The sequence below is a fragment of the Notamacropus eugenii genome, chromosome 6 (genome assembly GCF_028372415.1).
Source record: "Notamacropus eugenii isolate mMacEug1 chromosome 6, mMacEug1.pri_v2, whole genome shotgun sequence".
Classification (NCBI taxonomy): domain Eukaryota; kingdom Metazoa; phylum Chordata; class Mammalia; order Diprotodontia; family Macropodidae; genus Notamacropus; species Notamacropus eugenii.
Window position 1 is genome coordinate 144,798,956 of NC_092877.1, and position 18,976 is coordinate 144,817,931.

An 18,976-nucleotide genomic window follows, 5' to 3' on the forward strand; every position below is an offset into this window, starting at 1 on the left:
TCTTAATTAAATTATTATGGTTTTAGTATGAAAGCATGGTAAGTAACATAGCAGCCCGTAGTATAAAATTTCACTTGTTCTATCAGCTACATCTTTGGAATTGATGCTCAAATTGTTCAATATTTATAATAGTCATAAAATTGTCCATTAACCAGAAACATTAATGGCTAGCCAAATGGTAATCAATTAATCCTGGGGAGATAAGGAGGTGGAGGACAGCCCACTTTGTTGATCTGTTGATCTAATGGCCATTTTATTCTTTTAAAATAGTTTAAATGTTTTATTTATGTGCATTTTATCCTTAATCTCCAGTGATTCTGCCCAGCCCTCACTTGTGGCAAAGTACTACAATTGCTGTTGCCTGGTCATTTCAGTCTTGTTCCACTCTTTGTGACCCCATTTGGGATTTTCTTGGCCAAGTTACTGGAATAGTTTGCCATTTCCTTCTCCAGTTCATTTTACAGATGAGGAAACTGGGGTAAAAAGGGTTAAGCGATTTTCCCAGACTCTGTCTGAGGCCAGATGTGAACTCAAGATGAGTCTTCCTGACTCTAGACCCAGCACCCTATCCATTGCATCTCCTATCTGCCCCTAAAGTACTACAACAGAACAGTGATGGTGCCTGACAGACAGTATGTTCCTCACCCCAGGACTAGTTCACTTGTCTCTTTTCAGAGAGGAGGGAGGTAATGCACCATCAGCAGTCCACTGACATCATGAGGCAGCTAGGTAGTACAATGGATAGAGCACCAGTGTAGGAGTCAGGAGGACCTGAGTTCAAATCTCACCTCAGACAGTTGGCACTCACTAGCTGTGTGCCCTTGGGCAAGTCACTTAACCCCAGTTGCCTCATCCTGGGTCATCTCCAGTCATCCTGATCAATATCTGGTCACTGGATTCAGATGGCTCTGGAGGAGAAGTGAGGCTGGTGACCTGCACAGCCCTCCCTCACTCAAAACAAAGCCAAGTGCAAGTCATGTCATCATTTCTCTAATGGCATGGTCTTCTTCAGCAACGAAGGACAAACATACTGACATTAGAGTTCAGCTATTTTTCGGTTTTGTTTTCAAAGGGTACTTTACAACAGCAAACTGAAAGGTGAGCCGTTACCCTAACTTGCCCAAAGTAATAGAGCATACTTAGTGTGTCTGTTTGCTCGGCCTTCTCTCCTTAAACTACATGGTCTTCCTTTGTTCTTTGCAGAGTGGAAAGAATTAATCAGGGGAAAGACAGGGTAACTGTTGACACTGGAAGGGACCGTTTTTTACTGTATTACTGTTAAATACATGATGAATTTTTGAGGATTCAACTCGTGTCATTCTGTAGTTTATAGCTGACTGAATCTTTGGGGGAGCTAATTGATAGAATGACATTTTTTCAACACTTTCTTCTTTTCCAGTCATGCCTCTGCTGTTGCTGCTACCAGTCTAAAAGCCTCATGACCTCAGTACCTATGAATGGGACAAGTATTCAGTGGAAAACCCACGAACAGAATCACCACAACACAGACAGGAGCAGCCACAAGGACAGCATGAACTGATTCCCAGAGCACCAGCATTGCCTCAAACCTGATGAAGAAAGAAAGACTGTCCCCACAGATGTTTTTCCAGGAAGTTTACCAATTTTCTCATTCTTCCCTGCCCCTTACCCTGAAGAATGCACTTGGGAATTGCCATCAAGTAACGTGGTTATGTCTTTTAAGTCCTATGAAGCTGACTGCTTTCAGCTGACTTCATGCTTCTCAGAGATGACATTCAGCAGTGCTGGGGGGAAACCTGGAAAGAACTCTTAGAGTTCTTAGCCCCTGGGGACACATCTGCTTATGCAGGAAGTGAGTGTTTTCCCCCTATGTGACTGGCATACGGTGCACCTTCTGGCTGAGGTCTGCTGAGAAGTGGCACCATGAAATGCTGGCAAGGGACATGGAAAAAAGGACTGTGGACAGTATCATGCATCTCTAGCCTCTTGAGTGTTGAAATTTGTTTTTCTTGTAAAACACAATATGGGTTTAAGTCATCTTTGTTTTAAATGTCAGTCCACACCAGTATTCTTTTTTTTTAATACATATCTTAGTAGCATAGTCACAATCATTTGCTCTTGCTCTACACACATTTGCAAAGAAAGCAGTAGATTTAGTGAGCAGTCAGGGAAGGCAAGATTTCTCAAAGCAATGATGAATCTGTAAAAATGTACGTTTAAAAGCAGCTTAAACTGAGGCGTTTAAAACTCAGACTGAAAGCACCAGAAGGTACGATGATGTGCTATCGACAATACTGACATTTACTTAGTGCTTTGAATTTGCAAAGTGCTTTATGAATGTTACTCCATTGAACTCCAGAATGGCCCTAGGAGGTAGCTACTGCAGATATAATGGTCCTCATTTTATAGATGAGGAAACCAAGGCTCAGGATGAAAGAGTTAGAAAATATCAGAGGCAGGCTCTGAACACAGATCTTCCTGCTTCTCAGTCTACTTCTATCAGGCTATAAGTCTAAGTATTAGTCTAAGGACTTTTAAAGAAATCTCTTGGGGGAATTTTTGAATGGTCCTTTCAAAGCTAAAGGGTATACTGAAACTCATAATAAATTCCCAAATCAATTCCATAGGCATTTACTAAATGCTGGAGTTACTTTTGGATTCAGGAGTCATTTTCCGTAATCCTATTCCTTTTTTGGGTGGGTATCTATTTCTCCTACAAAATGAAGAAAATGTACTAAAAAGTAAAAAACAAAGCACTTAAACGATTTCTGAAATTTTCAGTAACTGTCATTGACTTAAGAGGAAGTGCAAGGAAGTATCCCATTTTCATTAGAGGGTGTTTTTCTTAATTTTAAAGTCTAGTAATCCAAACTCTAGCAGCTCTTCTTTTGCTCCCTCTGAATGTATGCTTTAACTTTCAGTGATTCTCAACATTGGCTAAGCAGTGGCACCAGTTCTTAGCCACTGACTGTTCCGTGGCCATCCTTAGACATGGAGCGTTAGACATGTTATGTTTCAGTGCCTCTTCTCTCTGCTACAGAAGACTGCTAGGAGATTCATGGGGTTTACCATGCCAGGTTGAAATGTAGTCATCCTAAATGCCAACCTGGACTTCTGTATATCCCGGTCCAAAGCACAAGCCTTCTTCCGTTAACCTGCTCACAAGGTCACCATTTCAAAGTGCCTCCAGTGATTTAACCTGGACAACTTCCCAGATGTTTACAGTCTGTGCACAGCGGAGAGCATTCAAGTGTACATAGAAACACCATTTGTGAATTTTTTTGCTAATTTTTTTTAGATTAAATGTCCATGATGTGTCTTTGTGTATGTACATATGTGTGCATATGATATATGCAGTTGTGTACCAAACCATAACCTGATAGTATTGTTCAAGAGTAGTGCCCCCTCGTGGACCCTGAATAGCACCTTAGGGGACATTTAACCTGGATGATTAATTCAACATCAGAAGCCTCTTTGATCCCGAAGCTAGTGACCATGCTGGCCATTCCAAAGGGGAGGTGCAATACACTGAATGGATGACTGGCTGGGATAATAACACCAAGGCAACAAGATGATTTTTTTCTTTTTTTTTTTTTTTATGAAATAACATATTGGGTCATGCCACCTCCTGTACTACATTGATGAGAATGTATTATCTTATAATGACCCCCTGCTGCCACCCCACTCTGTCCAATACTGAGAGACAGCTATGTGTAATGGATAAAGGGAAAGCCTTGGGGTCAGGAAGATCAAGCATATTATGGTTGAGTGACCAAGTCACCTATCCTCTCAGTGTCCAGGAAGTTCCCCTATAACTATATATTACAGGCACAATTTGCAACAATAGATGGAGTTTCCATTAAGAGATTTCCCTATCCTGGTGAGGTCATCTGGACCAGAAAAAAAAAGCCAATATATTCCTGAAGATGCCAAGTAGTGCTAGAAGACAGTGCCAGTAACTCTGCTTTGCTGACACAGAGCTAAACTCATTTATGGTGCTGCATTTAGATACAATCCCAGATGCCACCCCTCCTAAAAACTTATCCTAGGTACTGCCATTGAAACTGAGAGGCTAGAAAACTCTGCATATTCAAGTGTTACCCTGTCACATTCCTTCATTTATTGGTATAGCACATCAAATGACATGCGCCTATAAACATAAGCTATAGTATTACAAGAATCTTGTTTAAACAATCATAATTGTAAAAAAAATACCTGGTTTCTTGCATATAGATGAAATGTATTTTATAAATCCAGAACATCATACATTTCTGGCATCAAATAGTAACTGCATGAGCTTTAATATGTGGATTGTCAATAAGCTTAGTAGGAAATAATTATGCTTTTGAGGAGGCTAATTTCCACAGTATTTATCATATCTGTACAGCAAGGTGACTCCCTAGAGAAATGAGCCAGATGCCAAGGTCCCATATTGGAAGTGGCCCAGAAATGTCAAATAAAGCAGATATTCCTACAAGTATTGCTGGTATTTTGATGATTATTCCTACTGTGTTCTCCATAGGAAAAAATCCTGGCTTCTATTCTCTCCCCTCACCAATCATTTTTACACACACACACAGCTGCCAAAATAATATTGCTAAAACACAAATCTGTCTCACTCTTCTACCATACAAGCTTCAGTGGCTCCCTATTGCTTCCAGACAAGAAATGCAAACTCCTCAGCTTGGTCACTTAAAGTCTCTCATAGTCTGGCTATGGATCTACCTTTATAGATTTCCTTCCCACGTGACACCCCTTTGCACTCTCTGCTCCAACCAAAGTGGCTTACTTGGTGTTTCCCAAATCAGAATTCCAGTTCCTGCCTCTGACCTTGCCATTCCAGAAAGAGTAATGGTGCTCTGCAAACTGAGTCAGCAAAAGAAAATCCAACCCAAGAAAAATGAGGAAGTCAAGGATGAGGTTCTTTATGAGGCAAGACCAGAGAACAAGATGGGGAACTGAAACCAAGGAGTCAAGGCACAGGGTCAGTCACATCAGGCTCTACCATTGTTACTGGTTCCCTTTGTGTGCTCCGAGTTCTGTGATGGGCAGGTGGTTCTCTGGAGAAATTTACCCCACCCACCTTACAGCATTTCTGTTGATTCATTATCTTTATATCTCCAGCGCCTTACACATAGTAGGGGCTTAACAAATACTTGTTGATTGCTCTATGATCTTTTTTAGAAAATTGCTCCTTTGTCTTGAAGGCAACAGAGTTCTATACAAAATTATATTTCCTGCTTCCAACTCAACAAACATTGAACAGGATAAATACAAATTCCTTAAACTGACAGTTACGCACCTTCCATGTGCAAAGCTCTGTGCTAGATAGTAGTGATATACAAAGATAAAAATGACACCCTACCTGCCCTTGGGGAACTTACATTCTACTGCACAAGAATAGGAGCAGGACAAGGATAGGACTTACCTTTTGATTTCATTGACATAGGAAACTCTTGGATGAAGAAACTTTGTACTGACTGAGCCTCTACCAAGGCAAGTCAGCAGCTTCTCCAGAACTTCTAGTCTTCTAGTTGCAGGGGGACCGAGAGCTAGTGACATACCCATGGTCACAGAGTCAATGTGTATCCAAAGCAGAACTTGAACCCAAGGTTTCCCGTCTCCAGAACTGGTTCTTTGGCCACTATGCCCATATTTGACAAAAATACAACTGATAATCACTTCAATGTCATCTAACTGGTATGGATACAGTTGCAAGCCATACTTTCATTTCATTTCAGTTTGATAATCATTTTCTGCTTTAAGCAAGATACTGTGCTAAGTGCTAAGAATGCAAAAACAAGAGTGAAAACCAGTCCCTGACCTCCAGGAGTTTATATTCAACAGAGGATACAACGTATAACTGGATAAATAAACATGAGATAATTTGACGAGGTACAGGGCACTTGAAACAAGAGGGGATCAAGGACTTCTCACAGGAAGTGGCACCTGAGCTGAGTCACAAAGAAAGCTAAGAATTTTAAGAGCCACAAGTGAGGACAGAGCACATTCCAGGCTTAGAGAAAAGCAAGTTCACGTAATTATAATGAATTTCTTCCTTTCAGCCTTTCAGAGAAGATCTAACAAATCCATGGCAGGCTTTCCTCAGATTCTCTCAATATTTGATGGATACCAGTACCACATACAGTCTATCTTTCTTGATACCTGACTAGTCCACATCCTGTCATATATGTGTCCTTAATGATATCTTTTATTCTACTTCTCAAATGAAAATTATGTTGGCAAAATACTATAGACATCTTATACGCACATTGGGACAGGTGTAACTGCAGGGATGGGGAACCTTCAGCCTCAAGGTCACATGTGGCCTTACTATACATTCACTTAAGAGATCAGCATAGTCATCCACACAGGAAAAACCTAAATGAATTAAAAATATGCATTTCCCAGATCCCAAAGTATAGTAGTATGGTTAGTCTACTGAATTATATACATCTTGGACAGGTGTGAGACGTGGACAATGACCTGAGTCTGGCCTTGGGAGGAGAGGATCAGGTTGAATTCCATTTAGGAAAATGTGGAATGTTGAACAATCCCTAGATTTCTAACACTAAAATACAAAAGGCGCGATATTCTCCCCAGTACAGATAAGGAAACACAAGGATACTTAAAGAACCAAAATCTGGGATAACCAAAAGGGTAATGGAATGATGCTTAATGGGTAGAAGAGGAAGACTGAAGCATAATGAAGCGTTCTTCACTAGGATATAGTTTGTAAGAAAGTTCAAGCTAACCTTGCTGTGCCTGATTCATGGTTCTCTGTCTCCTGACCCTGGGCCTTTGTACTGACTGAGCCCTATGCTTCACCTCTTCTGCTGATATTTCCTTGTTTCTTTCAAAACCCAGCTAAAGCTAAACATCCTAACATGAAGTCTTTACTGTTCTCTTCCCCATTACAGGTGATTTTGCATCGACTTATAAATGTAGATGTTTGCTCTGGTAGAACATAAGCTCCTTGAGGACAAGGAGTGTTTCAGTCTTGTCTTTGTTTCCCTGTGCTACATTGTAGATATTTACTAAGTGTTTGCTGATTGATTGAAAGCAATGAGTAATAAGTCAATTTGTGCTGAGGTAGTCAACAAAGGCTTCCAAGAGGAGGCAGAAGTGCATCCCATCTGGGATCCCGGTGGCCCCATGTAAACATCCCCTCCTTGTGGACATTGAGGGATAACTCCAAAGGTTTTAAAGAAAAACTCCTGTAGAATATTAAATTTACTTTAATAGTGGACATCTAAACTGAAGAAAGAAAATAAGTTATCTCAAAACAAAATCAGGATGCCAAGTAATATCCAGGCTTTCATAGGCCAGTTGTTTGCATGAATTCACTTACCTTGTCCAAAGCTGAACTCATCACCTTTCCATCAAAATCTGCACCTCCTCCAAACTTCCCTATATCTTTTGAAGCCACTACCATTCTTCCAAGGTTTGTAGCCTTGGAGTCACCCCTAATTCCTCTTCCTTCATCACTATCCATTTCCAGTCAGATGCCACCTCTTGTCAATTCTATCTCTACAACATACCCTGAGTCCATTATCACCACCACCATCACCACCCGCCTTTGCTTTACTTACAAGGCCATTACCCCACTTCAGGACCTAGAAGTAGAATAACTTCCAAATTGGACTCCCAAACTTCTAAAATCCCTTTCCACTCTATCTCCCGTGTCACTTTCCCATCTTCCATACCACTATCCAATACTGCTTTTTTATTTCAAGTAATAAGTTATTATTATCATTATTAATCTGTCCCCTGATCACACAGATCACCAGAACTAGACAGGTTTGTTTTTTTTCATTCCTTATACATCCACACAATCTGTCAAAATCAGTCCCCATATGTGTGGAAAATAGACGTACCTTTCTGCATTTTAAGTCCATTTTCTCTCTATGAGGAGGTCAGTAGGATGTTTCATCTTCATTCATTTGACCTCATGGTTTATCAGTCTGTTGCTCAGAAGTCTAAAGTCTTTCAAAGTTGTTTTTCTCTGTAATGTTGGGTGTCATTCTATAAAGCATTCTCCCAATTCTGTTCACTTCATTCTGTAGCATTTCATAAAAGCCTTCCCACTTTCCTCTAAAATTATCCATTTCATCATTTCTTGTGGCACAGTATTATTTCATTACATTCAAATACCCCAATTTGGTTAGCCATTCTTGAACAGGAGGAAAACCTTAGTTTTTATTTTACAACTAGCTGAAAATAGATGCTATAAACATTTTTGCTTATGTGGATGTTCTCTTTCTTTGATTTCTTTGGGGTATTGGCCTAGTAGTAGTACAACAGAGTCAAAGGGTATACACAATTTGACAATTTTTTGGCTAAAGGTCCAAATTACTTTTCAGAACGATGAGACAAATTCATGGCTCCACCAACCATGCGCTACTCTGCCTGTTTTCCCAGGATTTTTTTTTTCTCTGTTGCTATCTCAGCCAGTGTAACAAGTATAAGGTGAAACCTCAAAATTGATATAATTTGCATTTCTGTGATTATTAGTAATTTGGAACATATAATTATTGATAGATTGAATTTGTTTTTTTAAAAACTGGCTCTTACATCCTTTGACTATCTATCGGGAAATGGCTCATCATATTCTAAATTTGAATCAATTCACTTGAATCTTGGAAATGAGAGCTTTATAAGAAAAATCTGTTGGAAAGATTATTATTCTCTGTTATCTGTTTCCAAACTCATTTTTACTACATTTGTTTGAGCAAAAACAATTTTATATAATCAAAATTTTCTATTTTATCTTTCTTGATTCTCACTATCACTCACTTAATCATGAAGTCTTCCCTTATCCATATATTTAAAATGTAATTTCTTCCTTGCTCTTTTTATTACTTTATGATCTGACTTTTTATATCTACGTCATGTATTCATTTAGAGTTTATCTTGAAATAAAATGTGAGGTGCTGATCTTGACCTAATTTCTACCAGACCACCATCCAGTTATCCCAGCACTTTTTGTCAAATAGTGAGACATTCTCCCAGGAAAATGAAGTTTAACAACACTGTGTCACTAGGTTTGTTTGGTTCTATATGTTATAAATCTAAGTCTGTTCCATCTATTTTTTAGCCAGTACCAAATAAAATTTTAGTGATTACTGCTTTGTAGTACAGTTTGAGATTTGATACTGACATTATCATTACCTTTAACTTTCCTGACCTTTTATATAATTTTTATTATTTTTTTCTAGCTCTCTAAAGGAATCTTTTAAAAGCGTGATTGGGTCAGCACTGAATAAATAAATATAAGTAGTATTATCATTTTATTAAATTGGCTTGATCTTCCCATGAGAAATTAATGTTTCTCTAATTAAGCATGTCCATTTCTCCAATGACTGTTTTGTACTTAGCTTTATTCCTTGGTGAATCTTGGAATATATACTCCCAAGTATTTTGAAACTTCTACTGTTATTTTGAAAGACATTTTGTCTCTCTAGCTCTTCTTGCTGGGTTTTATTAGGATTCTACTGATTTATGTGGATTTATTTTATATCCCCTCAACTTTGTGGGAGTTATTAATCATTTCAATTAATTTTTAGTTTGCTCTCCATAGTTCTCTAAGTACACCATCATATCATCTGTAAAAAGTGATCAGTTTTCTCTATGTTACTCCCTTAATTTCTTTTTCTATCTTATTGTTATAACTAACATTTTTTTAAATTTATTTGTTTAACTTTTCAACATTCATTTTCACAAAATTTTGGGTTCCAAATTTTCTCCCCATTTCTCCCCTCCCCCCATCCCAAAACACCAAGCATTCTAATTGCCTCTATCGCCAATCTGCCCTCTCCTCTAACATCCCTCCCTTCCCTTATCCCCATCTTCTCTTTTGTCCTGTAGGGCAAGATAACTTTCTGTACCCCATTACCTGTACTTCTTATTTCCTAGTTGCAAGAACAATACTTAACAGTTGTTCCTAAAACTTTGAGTTCTAACTTCTCCCCATCCCTCCCTCCCCACCCATTCCCTTTGGGAAGGCAAGCAATTCAATATAGGTCATATCTGTGTAGTTTTGCAAATGACTTCCATAATAGTCGTGTTGTGTAAGACTAACTATATTTCCCTCCATCCTATCCTGCCCCCCATTGCTTCTATTCTCTCTTTTGATCCTGTCCCTCCTCAAGAGTGTTGACTTCAAATTGCTCCCTCCTCCCCATGCCCTCCCTTCCATCATCCCCCCCACCCTGCTTATCCCCTTATCCCCCACTTTCCTGTATTGTAAGATAGGTTTTCATACCAAAATGAGTGTGCATTTTATTCCTTCCTTTAGTAGAATGTGATGAGAGTAAGCTTCATGTTTTTTCTCTCACCTCCCCTCTTTTTCCCTCCACTGAAAAGTCTTTTACTTGCCTCTTTTATGAGATAATTTGCCCCATTCCATTTCTCCCTTTCTCCTCCCAATATATTTCTCTCTCACCACTTAATTTCATTTTATTTAAGATATGATCCCATCCTATTCAATTCACCCTGTGCTCTGTGTGTGTGTGTGTGTGTGTGTGTGTGTGTGTGTGTGTGTGTGTAATCCCACCAACTACCCAGATACTGAAAAAAGTTTCAAGAGTTACAAATATTGTCTTTCCATGTAGGAATGTAAACAGTTCAACTTTAGTAAGTCCCTTATGATTTCTCTTTGCTGTTTACCTTTTCATGTTTCTCTTGATTCTTGTGTTTGAAGGGCAAATTCTCTTTGCAACTCTGGTCTTTTCATCAAGAATGCTTGAAAGTCCTCTATTTCACTGAAAGACCAATTTTTCCCCTGAAGTATTATACTCAGCTGTGCTGAGTAGGTGATTCTTGGTTTTAGTCCTAGTTCCTTTGACTTCTGGAATATCCTATTCCATGCCCTTCTATCCCTTAATGTAGAAGCTGCTACATCTTGTGTCATCCTGATTGTATTTCCACAATACTTGAATTGTTTCTTTCTAGCTGCTTGCAATAGTTTCTCCTTGACCTGGGAACTCTGGAATTTGGCCACAATGTTCCTAGGAGTTTCTCTTTTGGGATCTCTTTCAGGCGGTGATCTGTGGATTCCTTGAATACTTATTTTGCCCTCTGGTTCTAGAATCTCAGGGCAGTTTTCCTTGATAATTTCATGAAAGATGATGTCTAGGCTCTTTTTTGATCATGGCTTTCAGGTAGTCCCATAATTTTTAAATTGTCTCTCCTCGATCTATTTTCCAGGTCAGTTGCTTTTCCAATGAGATCTTTCACATTATCTTCCATTTTTTCATTCTTTTGGTTTTGTTTTGTGATTTCTTGGTTTCTCATAAAGTCATTAGCCTCCATCTGTTCCATTCTAATTTTTAAAAAACTGTTTTCTTCAGTGAGCTTTTGAACCTCCTTTTCTATTTGGCTAATTCTGCTTTTGAAAGCATTCTTCTCCTCATTGGCTTTTTGAACCTCTTTTGCCAATTGAATTAGCCTATTTTTCAAGGTGTTATTTCCTTCAGCATTTTTTTGGATCTCCTTTAGCAGGATGTTGACCTGCTTTTCATGCTTTTCTTGCATCTCTCTCATTTCTCTTCCCAGTTTTTCCTCCACCTCTCTAACTTGATTTTCAAAATCCTTTTTGAGCTCTTCCATGGCCTGAACCCACTGGATATTTATTTTGGATGTTTAGGATACAGAAGCCTTGAATTCTATGTCTTTGCCTGATGGTAAGCACTGTTCTTCCTCATCCAAAAGGATGGGAGGAGATATCTGTTCACCAAGAAAGTATCCTTCTATGGTCTTATTTTTTTTCCGTTTTTTGGGCATTTTCCCAACCAGTTACTTGACTTTGGGGTCCTTTGTCAAGAGTAGGGTATACTCTGGGAATCTGTGAGACTCAGTTCCTCCAATGTGGCATGATCAAGTGTGTACAAGGATTTTTGTGCCCAGAATCTTAGCAGCATTTCCTCTCCACAGGCACCTGACCTCCAATTCTGCCAAGCCAGCACTGGGGGGGTGGGATTCAGCCAAGCTGTGGGGGCAGGGCCACCATTCAGCTCAAGACAAAGACCAGCTGCCTCAGGGCCTCTACACAAGAATCAGCTCCTCAGTGCCCCCAGGGGTTTTTGCTATCCACCAATGGTTGTGGGCTTCTGTAGGGGCTTCCATGAGAACTGCTGCTGCCTGCCCAATGTGGCCTCTGCAGCCACTGCCTCAGGCTGGAGCTATAGGAAGGCCCTTCTCCCTTCCTGGCCAGCTGAAAATACCCAGTCACTGACCTTTGGTGCCTGCGGGTTGAGGGAACTGAGAACCCACTGCTACTGGGACTGGGGATTCCGTGACTGGAGATTCTGCCCCCCGAGGGCTATTTGTGAGCCTCGCTGTGCGGCCAAGGCTGGGCTCCATTCTGCATCCAGTGCAAGAGACAATACACGTTTCCTGTGGGCCTTTCAGGTCACCCTGGGCTGGCAATCTCCTCCACTCTGTTGTTCTCCACTTCTGCTGCTCCAAAATTTGTTGAGAATCCCCCTCTACAAGTATTTTATGGGCTATGTGGGAAGAGCCTGCATTTTTGTGTCTTTCTACTCCACCATCTTGGCTCTGTCCCATATAACTAACATTTTTAAAATTAAGTTAAATAGCAATGGTGATAATGACTATCTTGCTTTACCTCTGATCTTATTGCAAAGGGCTCTAACACTTCTCCATTACATATAATGTTTGCTCTTCATTTCCACAAATTTTATTTTCTACATTAATAAAAGGTCCACTTATTTCAATTATTACTGGAGTGTTTTATAAATATGAGTTAGATTTTGTCAAAAACTTTTTTGGCATCTATTGATATAATTTTTCTATTATTTATATTAACATGACTTCTTATAATGTTCCTTAAATTGAACTAGCCCAGTTTTCCTTGTTTAAGCCCAACCTGGTGATAGTGTATAATCTTTCTAATATGTTGTTATGAATCACTTGCTAATATTTTATTTAAAATTTTGGTCTCAGTGCCCATTAGGGATTTTGGTCTGGAGTCTGTTTATATTTTCTTCTGCCTCCCCTTGGTTTAGGTATCCAGACCACATTTGTAGCCTTAGAAGTAGAATAGTACTTATTTCTTTATTGTTAGCTTAGTTAGAATTACTTATTCTTTGAACAGTTGATAGAAATCACTTGTGAATACATCTGGACCTGAAGGGCTTATTTTCTTTTCCTTTGGGAGTTGATTACGGCTTTTCCCATTTCTTTTTCTGCTATTAGGTTATTTAAATTGGTTATTTCTTCTTTTGTTAATCTTGACATTTTATGTTTTTTTGAAAGTATTAATCTGTTTCCTCTAAGGTATCAGGTTTGCTAGTGTATAGCTGGGCAAAACAATTTATAATAATATCCTTCATTTCCTCTTAAATTTTTAGTAATAAGTTCTCCTTTTAAATTTTTGATTTGCATAATTGTATCTCTTTTCATCAAATTAGTCAACTGTTTATTTATTTTGTCAGTTTCTTCTAAATCAGATCCACTTTTATTTATCAATTCGAAGGATTTTTTTGCCTTAAATCTTATTAATCTCTCCTTTAATTCTCAGAATTTCTATTTTGTCATTTAGTTGAAGACTTTAAATTATTGCTGTTAAAGTTTTTTTTTATTAATTTATTTAACTTTTAACATTCATTTTCACAAAATTTTGGGTTCCACATTTTCTCCCCTTTTGTCCCCTCCCCCCCACCCCAAAACACCAAGAGTTCTAATTGCCCCTGTCTGCCAATCTGCCCTCCCTCCCTCCCCACCCCTTCCCTTTGGAAGGCAAGCTATTCAATATAGGCCAGATCTGTGTAGTTTTGCAAATGACTTCCACAATAGTAGTGTTGTGTAAGAACTAATTATATTTCCCTCCATCCTATCCTGTCCCCCATTACTTCTGTTCTCTCTTTTGATCCTATCCCTCCCCATGAGTGTTGACCTCAAATTGCTCCCTCCTCCCCATGCCCTCCCTTCCATCATCCCCCTCACCCTGCTTATCCCCTTATCCCCCACTTTCCTGTATTGTAAGATAGGTTTTCATACCAAAATGACTGTGCATTTTATTCCTTCCTTTAGTGGAATGTGATGAGAGTAAACTTCATGTTTTTCTCTCACCTCCCCTCTTTTTCCCTTCACTAAAAAGTCTTTTGCTTGCCTCTTTTATGAGCGATAATTTGCCCCATTCCATTTCTCCCTTTCTCCTCCCAATATATTTCTCTCTCACTGCTTGATTTCATTTTTTTTTTTAAGATATGATCCCCTCCTCTTCAGTTCACTCTGTGCACTCTGTCTCTATGTGTGTGAGCGTGTGCGTGTGCATGTGTGTGTGTGTTATCCCACCAACTACCCAGATACTGAAAAAAGTTTCAAGAGTTACAAATATTGTCTTTCCATGTAGGAATGTAAACAGTTCAACTTTTGTAAAGTCCCTTATGACTTCTCTTTGCTATTTACTTTTTCATGCTTCTCTTCATTCTTGTGTTTGAAAGTCAAATTTTCTTTTCAGCTCTGGTCTTTTCATCAAGAATGCTTGAAAGTCCTCTATTTCATTGAAAGACCAATTTTTCCCCTGAAGTATTATATTCAGTTTTTCTGGGTAGGTGATTCTTGGTTTTAGTCCTAGTTCCTTTGACTTCTGGAATATCCTATTCCATGCCCTTCTATCCCTTAATGTAGAAGCTGCTACATCTTGTGTCATCCTGATTGTATTTCCACAATACTTGAATTGTTTCTTTCTAGCTGCTTGCAATAGTTTCTCCTTGACCTGGGAACTCTGGAATTTGGCCACAATGTTCCTAGGAGTTTCTCTTTTGGGATCTCTTTCAGGCGGTGATCTGTGGATTCCTTGAATACTTATTTTGCCCTCTGGTTCTAGAATCTCAGGGCAGTTTTCCTTGATAATTTCATGAAAGATGATGTCTAGGCTCTTTTTTTGATCCTGGCTTTCAGGTAGTCCCATAATTTTTAAATTGTCTCTCCTGGATTTATTCTCCAGGTCAGTTGTTTTTCCAATGAGATATTTCACATTTTCTTCCATTTTTTCATTCTTTTGGTTTTGTTTTGTGATTTCTTGGTTTCTCATAAAGTCATTAGCCTCCATCTGTTCCATTCTAATTTTGAAAGAACTATTTTCTTCAGTGAGCTTTTGAATCTCCTTTTCCATTTGGCTAATTCTGCTTTTGAAAGCATTCTTCTCCTCATTGGCTTCTTGAACCTCCTTTGCCAATTGAGTTAGCCTATTTTTCAGGGTGTTATTTTCTTCTGCATTTTTTGGGGTCTTCTTTAGCAGGGTGCTGATTTGTTGTTCATACTTTGCTTGCAAGTCTTTTATTACTCTTCCCAGTTTTTCCTCCACCTCTCTATCATGATTTTGAAAATTGTTTGGGCTCTTTAAGACCTTTTCCCAGAACTGATCCCATTGAGTGGGCTGGGATTTAGAAGCACTGACTTCCATGTCTTCCCCTGATGGTGAGCACCGCTCTTCCTCATCAGAAGGGAGGGGAGGAGAAACCTGCTCACCAAGAAAGTAACCCTCAATAGTCTTGGTTTTTTTCCCTTTTCTGGGCATTTTCCCAGCCAGTGACTTGAGCTCTGAATATTCTCCTCACCCCTACCTCGCCTCCGGATCCTCCCAGCCTGTGCTTGGGGTCTGAGAATCAAATGCTGCTTCCCAGCCTCAGTGCTTTGGGCGGGGGCAGGGCTGCTATTCAGTGTGAGATTAAGTTTAGGTGCTCAGGTCCGGGCAGGGCAGCCTCACGGGCTCCGTTCCCTCAGGGAGTTTATGCAGAGACCTTCAACAATGGATCTGGGCTCCTGCCTGCTTGGGGAGCTCCCCAAGCCCCGGTCTGCTCCCACCTCCGCTGTTGCCTCCTGAGGGGGCCTGAGTTATGGGGGCACCCCACTCCCCTCTTGACCCGCCAAAGACACCCTCTCACCGACCCCTGTCACCTGAGGGACCTGCGTGGCTGCTGGAGATTCCGTCCCTGAAGCCCGCTCGGATCTGTTCCTCCCGGTGCCGCGGCCACGGCAGGGCTGTACTCAGCTCCCAGTCCTGGTGCCCAGTCCACGGCGCGAAGGACATTTTGCGAGAGGTTTGCAGGTCTCTCCAGAACAGAAATCTCCCTTGCTCCAACGTTCTGTGGCCTCTGGGTGCAGAATTCGCCGTGAGTTACTTCTTTGTAGATGTTCTATGGGTTGTGGGTTCAGAGCTATGTGTATGTGCGTCTTTCTACTCAGCCATCTTGGCTCCACCCCTAAAGTTTTTTTAATCTCAGGTTTCATTTATTGATTTGTTCTTTCTGTTTTACCGATAAAAGAGTTTAGAGATATAAATTTTCCCCACAGAATTGCTTTAGCTACCCCTCCACAAGTTACGGTATGTTGTCTATTATTGTAATTTTCTTTGGTGAACTTTTCTATTATTTTTATAATTTATTCTTAAACCCACCATTTCTGTGGAATTATATTAGCTACTCTCCAGTTACTTTCCCATTCTTTCTTTAAGGACTTTTTCTTGAATATAGTTTTGTTGCATTATAATCAGCAAATTATATGTTTACTATTTCTGCTTGTCTACATTTTTGGTTAAATATTTATGCCTCAATAAATAGCTCAATTTTTGTAAAAGTTCCAGGCACATCTGAGTAATGTATAAATTGTTTTCTTTTACCAATTAGTAATTACCAGATACACATCATCTCTAATGTTTCTAAAATTCTATACTTGTTCTTAACTTCTTTCTTGCTTATCTTTTTGTTAGCTCTGTTTAGGTCTAAAAGGCATACAGTAGGGGGAGGGGGTGGGGAGGAGGAGGAAGAGGAGGAGGAGGAGGGCTTGAGGGAGCTCCTGGTTAGTCTTCACCTCAAGCTCTCTCAGGCAGGTGGCACCAGCAGTAACCTGCCTCGCCCATGCTCCCAGCACTTCTTCTCTGTCGCTCTCACCCTGCTGCAGATATATTGAAAGCAACATGTCATTTAGGAGCTGATTAAGGAAAAACTCATTTTACCATATGTGAATTTGGATCTACACCGCTATGAATAGAGAACCATGATGCAACAGATGGCCAGCGCACCATTGATGCTGCAGAAACTATTAAGAAATATAACGTGGGCATCAAGTGTGTTACCATCACCCCTGATGAGAAGAGAGTCAAGGAGTTCAAATTGAGGAAAATGTGGAAATCACCCAATGGAAATAGCTGAAATATCCTGGGTGGTACCATCTTCAGGGAAGCGATCATCTGCAGAAACATCCCCCCCGCTTATGAATGGCTGAGTCAAATCCATCATTATAGGCCATCATGCTTATGGGGATCAATACAGAGCAACTGATTTTGTAGTTCCTGGACCTGGAAAAGTGGAAATGACCTATACACCACGTGATGGGGCAAGGCAGTGACATACTTGGTCCATAGTTTTGAAGATTTTGATGGTGTTGCTATGGGAACATACAATCTTGACCAGTCAATCAAGGATTTTGCACACAGTTCCTTCCAAATGGCTCTGTGTAAAGGCTAGCCTCTGTACATGGGTACCAAAAACACTATTCTGAAGAAATATGATGGGTGTTTTAAAGATATCTTTCAGGAAATATGTGACAAGCAATACAATTTCCAGTTTGAAGTCAAAAAGATATGGTATGAACATAGACTCATTGATGACATGCTAGCCCAAGCTCTGAAATCAGAGGGAGGTTTTATCTAGGCCTGTAAAAATTATGATGGTGATATGCGTCTGACTCCACTGCACAAGGCTATGGGTCTCTGGGAATGATGACTAGTGTTCTGATCTGCCCACACAGCAAGATGGCGGAATCAGAGATAGCCCATGATATGGTAACACATCACTATCACATGCACTAGAAAGGTCTAGAGACATCCACCAACCCAATTGCTTCCATTTTTGCCTGGACCAGAGGGTTAGCTCACCAAGCTAAACTGGATAACATTGGCTCAATACATTTGCAAAAATTTTGGAAGAAGTTTGTGTTGAGACCGTCAGGTCTGGTTTCATGACCAAGGACTTAGCTGCCTATATTAAAGGTTTACCCAATGTGCAGCCATCCAACTACCTGAATACATTTGAGTTTATGGACAAACTTGGAGAAAACTTGAAGGCCAAACTATCTCAGGCCAAACTTTAATACATCATCTCTGCTCAACAAAGAGGCTGTCCCATTGGGGTAGTAAGTTTCTTTGGGTTACGATTTTCCTGTATGACACTCAAGTTTTAAATGAAATCAGTTTCATAATTTCTCTAGACGACAAGTTATCTTTTCTATGAGTTTACAGCCTTTTTCATACAACTCCTGTAGTTAGCTTCCAGTTGGCTTGCCACATTTAATGTGACAGGAGACCTTTTTAATATAGCAGCCAAGGAATTACTTTCTTACGGATCTTGTTGCTATTATCATTCTCGCTTCCCCTTTTCCTTGTCCCCAGATGTAGATAACCAAAATCAAGAGTATTTGATATGAAAAGAGAAACGGCAGCCATGGTACTGTGTTGTAAAATCAGTTATAAATAAAGCCTGAAGGCTCCCCCTTTCCTGGCCTGCTTTGTGACCTGGATAGTTCTGGTAGTAGCAGATGTAAGCATCATGTGAAAAGTAGACTTGATAAAGTGAATTCTTTATAAATCAGGAACAAAAGCAGGACTTTTAGGAAAGCATGTTAAAACTTCTTTAGCAGTTGTTAAAGAGCTTTTGTTGAATGTTTAGAGGTGTAATTTTTTTTTTAAAGGGCCCACATGAGTTAGGATTTTTTTTAAGAGCAATAGTGACTTACAGTTGCCCTCCTTTCCTTATGTGGTGCAATAAGTATTATGCTATCAAAAATGGCATATTTCTCCCAGGGACAATAAAACAAGCCGCATTTTTGAACCCCTGCAGGTTTATTTATTTATTCTGTATAACTGTGATGCTTTAGAATTATTGTTAAACACTAATTTCACCCTGGTCTTTGTCTGAACTGTAATGTAATTTTGAATTAAAATTTAAGTCCTAGTAAAAAAAATAAAATA

The 18,976-nt window shown here is 39.7% G+C and overlaps 1 protein-coding gene and 1 pseudogene across 2 annotated transcripts in view; both read left to right on the top strand.

Annotated features, from left to right (window-relative positions):
- Positions 1 to 4,459, top strand: part of EDNRA (endothelin receptor type A) — an 89,060-nt gene extending 84,601 nt beyond the window's left edge. Inside the window, exon 8 of one of the 2 annotated variants that reach the window (XM_072621198.1) lies at positions 1,400 to 4,459. In XM_072621198.1, the coding sequence (XP_072477299.1) occupies positions 1,400 to 1,540 (141 nt within the window). In that variant the 3' untranslated portion in view covers positions 1,541 to 4,459. The remainder of the gene's footprint in view (positions 1 to 1,399) is intronic. The other variant, XM_072621199.1, reaches the window with a different exon arrangement.
- Positions 1,735 to 18,099, top strand: LOC140512156 (isocitrate dehydrogenase [NADP] cytoplasmic-like; annotated as a pseudogene).
- Positions 18,100 to 18,976: the final 877 nt, after the last annotated feature.